The 7,589-nt window shown below is 43.0% G+C and overlaps 1 protein-coding gene across 2 annotated transcripts in view; it reads left to right on the forward strand.

Moving 5' to 3' along the window:
* wdr3 (WD repeat domain 3) overlaps positions 1–5,280 on the forward strand; it is a 68,857-nt gene extending 63,577 nt beyond the window's left edge. For both annotated transcript variants that reach the window (XM_055644242.1, XM_055644243.1), the window contains exons 23-27: positions 791–838; positions 1,116–1,159; positions 3,036–3,164; positions 3,615–3,708; positions 4,897–5,280. In XM_055644242.1, coding sequence (XP_055500217.1) covers positions 791–838; positions 1,116–1,159; positions 3,036–3,164; positions 3,615–3,708; positions 4,897–5,052 — 471 coding nt within the window. In that variant the 3' untranslated portion in view covers positions 5,053–5,280. The remainder of the gene's footprint in view (positions 1–790; positions 839–1,115; positions 1,160–3,035; positions 3,165–3,614; positions 3,709–4,896) is intronic.
* Positions 5,281–7,589: the final 2,309 nt, after the last annotated feature.

Here is a 7,589-nt window from a genome sequence, read left to right on the forward strand (position 1 = left end):
TATTTATGTTTGTAGCGGTTATCAGCCAGAGAGAGCTGAACCCACTACTTTATCCTATCATCGTGTAACTGCAGGGACCTAATCCGCGAGTTCAGAAGAGTTTGCCCTCGACTCATACTCGCAGCAAGGTCGACACGAGGTCCTGGGAGGTCTTTGTAACTCTCCTTCATGCTCGAGAGTAGTCCCCGGGTACTCGAGGCCTCAGCTAGGTCGCGGCGTATTTTTCAACATGCTGAAAAATGCCCCCGAGTAAAAAAAGGTCGCCATGGAAAAAAATCAACATTTTTTTTACTCGTAGATTTAGTCTGTCTCTGTAGTTGTCTCTGTGACTGCATGGGTTTCCTCCCACATCCCTATGACCTGCAGGTTTGTAGACTGAGTTATTCCAGCACTTTGTCTTCTTTTGTATAACCCAGCATTTGCAGTTCCTTGCATCTCAGATTTTCTCAGCTATTGGTTTAATCAATCTAAACAGAATTAAATGTCTCTGCCATACAGACTTTAAAAAAATACCTAAAAAGTGGGTGGTAGTTAGGATATAGTCCGGGTACAACGTTGTCTCTGTGACTGTGATCAATGGTATGACATGGACTCATTGTGGGGCCAAAGGGACTCGGTGTTGTTTCCATACTGTATCTTTAAATAAACTAAACAAAAAATCATTTGAATTTATTTTGAAAATAAAGTTTACTAAAAGTGCCTGCAAGTTTAATTAACACATTGTTGATCCTATATTGTTGGCTGTGTTCATGTTGTACAAGATATCTAATGTGATCTTTATCCATCACAGCTGCCTGCACCAACCAATCCTATACTGGCCGCACATGGAAATATTTCTGTGAGTCGTTAATCCTCCCCAATTAATTTCTTTATTCTTCTTGGTGAAAATTGTGCCGCTTAATAATTTGCTACTTAGCAGAGTTGCCTCGGTTTGTAGTGCGAGATTGCACAATGTTTAATTGTCATATGTACTAAACAATGACATTTTTACCTGCAGCAGCATAACTGACCTGTAAGAATGTCTTTGTTCAGTTATCTGTTGAAGCCAGTAACTTTAGCTTGGGTTTTATGTATATTACTTAATTTTTAAAGGTGATTTTTTATACTTTTCTTAGCCGTCGCGCTACGTCTTGGATGTTATTCGAAAAGTCAAGTCTAGGTGAGTGACAATTTAATCTCTGTAACAAATTCACCGCAGAATGTGGACTGTCAGAACCTTTCTCCCAGGGTGGAAATGTCCAACACTAGAGGACATAGCTATAAGTTGAGAGGAGGGTGTTTAATAGATAAGTGTGGGGCAAGATTTTTACACAGTGAGGGCCTGGAACGTATTGCCAGGGATAGTGGTGGAGACAGATACGATAGTGGTGTCTAAGGGGCTTTTGGATAGGCACATGGAAGTGCAGGGAATGGAGAGATATGGATCATGTACAGGCAGATGAGATCAGTTTAACTTGGCATTGTGTTCGGCACAAACACTGTGTTCCTGTGCTGTACTGTTCCTAGTTCTATGTAATACATTGAGTTACTCTTTTTGTTTTAACATGAGGAGTAGGTCACGGAGTGATTCAGCACTCACCTGCCCGCCTAGTCTTTCCTGTCCCCATTCCCAGCCTTGTTCCCTCCTTGCCTGGCTCCATGTATCACCTGCCAGCCTGTGTCTCACCCCTCCCGCACTCTTCTGCATATTCCTGGGTACCTTTCCTCTTCCCGCTGCTCTAAATACAGGGACTCAACTTGCTCCTTTTGCCTCCATAGATGCTGGTTGACCTGCTGTGAGGTCTTCCGACATTTGCTACAGATTTTTGTGGGGCTAGAATCACGAATAGAGTGTAAAGATATCGGATCTGTTTCCCTATAGGATGAAAATGAACGAGGTGATGTTATCTGATAGTTTCATGATCATTGTAATTGATACTAATCAATAGAATTCATTTTCTTGGTAGGGCTTCACACGTCTGGGTCATTTAGTCCAGATGTCGAGCTTACACAGAACAGTACAGCACAAGAACAGGCCCACAATGTCTGCATCAAACATTATTTTAAAGTATCAAAAATGACGCCTCTGAGTCCTTAAGCTAAACATTCTGGCATCGTCGGTCAGGCAGCATCCAAGAAGGAAATGGACAAATGAAGTCTTGGGTCTGAAGAAGGGTCCTGACCCCAAATGTCACCTGTCCATTCCCTCCGCAGATGTACCTGAGCCACTGAGTTCCTCCAGAACAGCTGCTCAGGGTTCCAGCATCTGCAGTTCCTTGTGTCTACATTCTGGCATCAAACGCTGTCTGTGTCTCGATTTTTAATTAAGTAGAAATTAGTAATTATGAAAATCAAAAGTTTAATAGTCTATTTATCAACAATGCGGGCGGCATGGTGGCGCAGCGGTAGAGTTGCTGCTTTGCAGCGCTTGCAGCCCCGGAGACCCGGGCTCCATCCCAACTACGGGTGCTGTCTGTCGGAGTTTGTACGTTCTCCCCGTGACCATATGGGTTTTCTCCAAGATCTGTGGTTTCCCCCCTCACGCTCCAAAGACGTACAGGTTTGTAGGTAAATGTGCTTGGTATAAGTGCAAATTGTCCCTAGTGTGTGTGTGGGATAGTGTTAATGTGTTGGGTCGAAGGGCCTGTTGGGCCTGTTTCTGCGCTGTATCACTAAACTAAAAGGCATATTGAAATTCTTATTTGCTGCAGCTTAACAGGCCTATAAATGCAATAACACATATATAATAATCAAAATTACAATGTTAATAACTGTAATAGTAGATAAACGTAATTGTGCAAAAAAAGAAAGTCCATAGTGCAGCCAAATTCGCAGCCATAGAAGATCATAGTTGTTAAGGTGGGTGTTGTGTGGTGTACAAGAACCTGATGGTTAGTGTTTTTGCAACGGATGTAAAATATGACTCTAATGTTTGTAAATGTTCACTAGTCTTTTGAACTGTCATAAAAATGTGGGAAATAATTTTGAGTTGTGAGCACCTCTAATTGTAAATGTGTATATTTGCTGATCCTTTGCTTATCTTGACTGTTTTCTAGTGAATTGGAGGAATCGCTTCTTGTGCTGCCATTTTCCTACAGCCCTGATCTGCTAACTCTATTCAATGAGTACATTCAACTTTCTCTGGAGGTTGAGCTCATTTGCCGATGCCTCTTCTTCTTGCTCAGGTAAGGATCTGGACATGAGTTGTGGTTGCAAACAATTTTATTCATCTGGGGTATTGTTCATACATTTTAGTTTAAATATTCGGCTGGAACCAGGTCCTTTAGCTCACCGAGTCCATGCCGACCATCGATCACCCATTGAAACTACTTCTGTGTCATCCCTCTTTCCCATCCACTCTCTACACACAAGGGGCAATTTACAGAAACCAATTAACCCACAAACCCGCTCATCTTTGGGATGTGGGAGGAAACCGGAGCTCCCAGAGGAAACCCACGCAGTTACAGGGAGAACATGCAAACTCCACACAAAGACAGCACCCGAGGTCAAGATCAAACCCGGGTCTCTGGTGCTGTGAGGCGGCAGCTCTACCTGCTGCGCCACTGTGCTGTCCTTAAAACAGATCATCACAAGACAAAATCGAATGGCTTATATAAATCTTTTTTTTCCATCAGAATACATTTTGGACAGATTACAAGTAATCAGATGCTTCTTACAGTCATTGACAGTTTGAGGAAAAACACAATCGGGAAGATAAATGAAATGAAGGTACGGTCATTGTTCTTCCTTAACTAACCAATATATGATAGTTGTAAATGAAGTACATTTTAAGATAGATAAGGAATAATAGAACAATGATAACTAACAGTTTCCACAATTAATATACTAATTACATTCAGGGACAACATTATTGTAGGATGTTTTTACAAATAGTTTTTCAGTTGGGCTGTCTTCAGGAATCATACAACAAACTAGTCGCAAAGCATAAAGTATTGTCATTAGAATTATAAAGTTATATTATTAGTGACAAAGCAGCACACTCATTAGGCAGTTGGATTGCCAATGGCATTTACTGTTCACAGGCAACAATGAGTAAAACATACAGTGCTTGAGGAACTTAGCAGGTCAGACAGCATCTGGGGAGGGAATGGACAGATGATGTTTTGTGTTGGGTCCCTTCTTCCGTTCGAAGAAGGTTCCAGACCAGAAATGCACCTCTCCCGAGTTCTCCAGAGATGCTGCCTAGCCCGCTGAGTAACTCCAGCACTTTTCCACCCCCATAAATCAGCATCTGCAGCTCCTTCTTCAATGACATCCTTCTTCCGATCTTTGGATTAAACTTACCCGGTACCAAACCTTACCGATGGAATAAGTTCCAAAAAGTAGTATAATAAACGGACTCATTCACCAGTAAAGAATCTTATTTGACTGGATAGCACACAAATACAAGCTGCGACATGTAACAATAATAAACCAATATTTACTGACACAAGGAACTGCAGATGCTGGGTTGAAGGGTCCAGATCCAAAATGTCATCTCTCCATGTTCTCCAGAGATGCTACCTGACCTATAACCATATAACAATTACAGCACGGAAACAGGCCATCTCGGCCCTACAAGTCCGTGCCGAACAAATTTTTTTTTCCCCTTAGTCCCTGCTGAATTACTCCAGCATTTTGTTTTTTTTAACCGATATTTAGTTATAGTAAATCAATATTTAGTTATAGCAAAGTGCTGGAGTAACTCATTGGGTTAGGCAGCATCTCGGAGAACATGGATATGTGACCTTTATGGGATGGGACCCTTCTTCAGTCCCAACCTGAAATGCCACCTATGCATGTCCTCCAGAGATGGTGCCTGACCCGCTGAGTTACTCCAACATGAATAGATATTGGAAGTTTAGAGAATCAGAAATTTTCACTTCAGCGCCTTTCATCTCTGCTCTGCTTTGACAGGATGTTATTGGTTTTAATATGGCTGGGCTGCAGTTTTTACAACGGGAGATGGAAGCAAAAGAAGATGTGACCTTCTTTGCCGACGCAACCGAGAGGTTCGTGGAGAAGAAAAGGAAAAGAAAGATAAAAGAGAGAGCTGTCCTGGCGATTGCATAATGTTCACTTTTGAGGAATATCCACGTTCACAATTGGATCATAAAATACTGCAGTTTCTCAGCAGATCTGTGAGAAATGTATATCTAATTGAATCAATGAGGGACATTCCAATTCACCCAAATTCACACCAGAGATATAAACAATGTCTGAGTCTTGCTGATTATTTTTATAATTATTTGGAAAATAAGTTACTCTGTACCCGTGTTTTAATAAAAGGATTTCTTAAAATTGTGCGCATTCAATGATGTATATCAGGGTGCTGTTAGTACAGGAAGCCATCTGTGATGACGGGATGGTGTCCGTTAATGCTGATTGCGGGGGGGGGGGGGGGGGGGGGGGGTTTAAGTTAAACCAGTGGAGATTCACAAGCCAGATAGCTGCAGAGCCCCCAGCACCACACGCGTGTGCCAGGGATAGGCCCGGTACTCACGCTGCCATCCTGCTGCTCGCTCTCTCCGCTCCCACACCCTGAAGCACGCCATTGGGTAAGTGAGGAGCAGTGCAATGGGACCCACCGCTGCTATCATGGAAATCCACTCTACACAGGTCCGTTATGGCGAGGGGTTACAGTACTAGAGAGCCTGTGACCAGGAGTTATTGTACTGAACAGACTAGATATATTTCCCATGCTTTCTGATTATATCAGTCCTTGACAATTTGGGTTGTTTAAACAATTTTTTATTTAGTGACTAAATTTTGTTCTGTCTGAAAGTGACCAGGAATCGGACAGATGTCCTATCCTTTTCTGAGAGCAAACTGCCATCTTTGTCCATCTGACCTGTGTATGACTCCAGATTTATCTCGTGTTAACTGTAGTGGCTCGCTTGTTCTAAATTTCATTGTTCCATTTTCAGTACATATGATAATTAAACACTCTTGACACTTGAAATGTCTGTTTTGTCCACAACATTCACATCCTCCAATCTTTCCAACAATTCCGACTGTATATAAACTGCAGTTGCTAGAATCTTGAACAAAACACAAAGTGCTGGAGTAACTCAGCAGGTCAGTAGCATCTGTGGAGGGAACAGACAGTAGACGTTTCGAGTCGGGACCGTTCCTCAGACTGAAGATGCTGACTGACTCACTGTGGAGGGAATGGACAGAGTCGGTCGGGTTGATCGGTGTATGGTGTGAAGAGAATGGTCTCCAATCAGTCTCTCGGCCAGAAACATCTCCGTCCATTCCCTCCACAGATGCTGCCTGACTTGCTGAGTTCCTCCAACACTTTGTTTTGTCTAACTGAGTCTGTCGAATGTGTCACTAGATGGTGCTCTTGTTTAATGGTGCCTCATGGTGGTAGATACAGACAGTGTTGTGCTCTATTTGGTCCTGTCTTCCCTGAGCTGTGGGATACATAATGACAGGGTGAGGTAGACGAGGACAGTAGATGGGTATCTGAAATGTCACTGAGCCTCTGCACAAATAGGATGTTCATACGTAGAATTAAAAGGTTGGGGGAGGGGAGTACGAAGGATCACAGTATTCTAAATGCAAATTATTGCTGTTCCAATTTGTGCTTGTATTTCTGCAGTCTTTTCCACTGGTTTAACATTCCACGTGGACCATCTTTGGACGGAATGATAGACAACGTTTTGGGTCGGGACCCTTTTTCAGACGATGGCTCCCTGTCCCACTTAGGAAACCTGAATGGAAACCTCTGGAGACTTTGCGCCCCACCCAAGGTTTCCGTGTGGTTCCCGGAGGATGTAGGTGGTTGCCGGAGGTTGCAGGTAGTGGAAGCAGGTAGGGAGACTGACAAAAACCTCCGGGAACCTCACAGAAACCTTGGGTGGGGCGCAAAGTCTCCAGAGGTTTCCGTTCAGGTTTCCTAAGTGGGACAGGGGCAAGTTATGTTTTAAAAAAAGTCATACTGGGATTGTTTTCTCTAGGATGTGGAGATCGAGGGGAGACCTGATAGAAGTATGTAACATTATGAGAGACAAACAGTCAGACCCCATTTGCCAGGGTGAAAATGTCAAAAGACTAGAGGGCATAGCTTTACGGTGAGCGGGGCAAAGTTTAAAGGAAATGTGCAGGACATACATAACATATAATAACATATAACAATTACAGCACGGAAACAGGCCATCTCGGCCCTACAAGTCCGTGCCGAACAACTTTTTTTTTTTCCCCTTAGTCCCACCTGCCTGCACTCATACCATAACCCTCCATTCCCTTCTCATCCATATGCCTATCCAATTTATTTTTAAATGATACCATGATAAATGACATGTTTTTTTTTTACACAGAGGTTAATGGGTGCCTGGAATGTGCTGCCTGGAGTGGTGGAGGAGGCAGATGCGATTGTGGCGTTGAGTCTTTGGGATATGTGGGGAATGGAGGGAAATGGATTATGTGCAGGCAGATAAGAATTAGTCTTGGCATTATGTCTGGCACAGACATTGTGGCCAAAGGGTGGCTGTTCCTATGTTCAAAATTGGCTCCTGGCACAACATTGAATAATCACCATTGTGACTGCTCATCCACACAATTGCCCCAATAACTAGATACCTTGTATTGCACTAATGAATTGC

This window comes from Leucoraja erinacea, chromosome 13 (assembly GCF_028641065.1).
Source record: "Leucoraja erinacea ecotype New England chromosome 13, Leri_hhj_1, whole genome shotgun sequence".
Lineage (NCBI taxonomy): Eukaryota > Metazoa > Chordata > Chondrichthyes > Rajiformes > Rajidae > Leucoraja > Leucoraja erinaceus.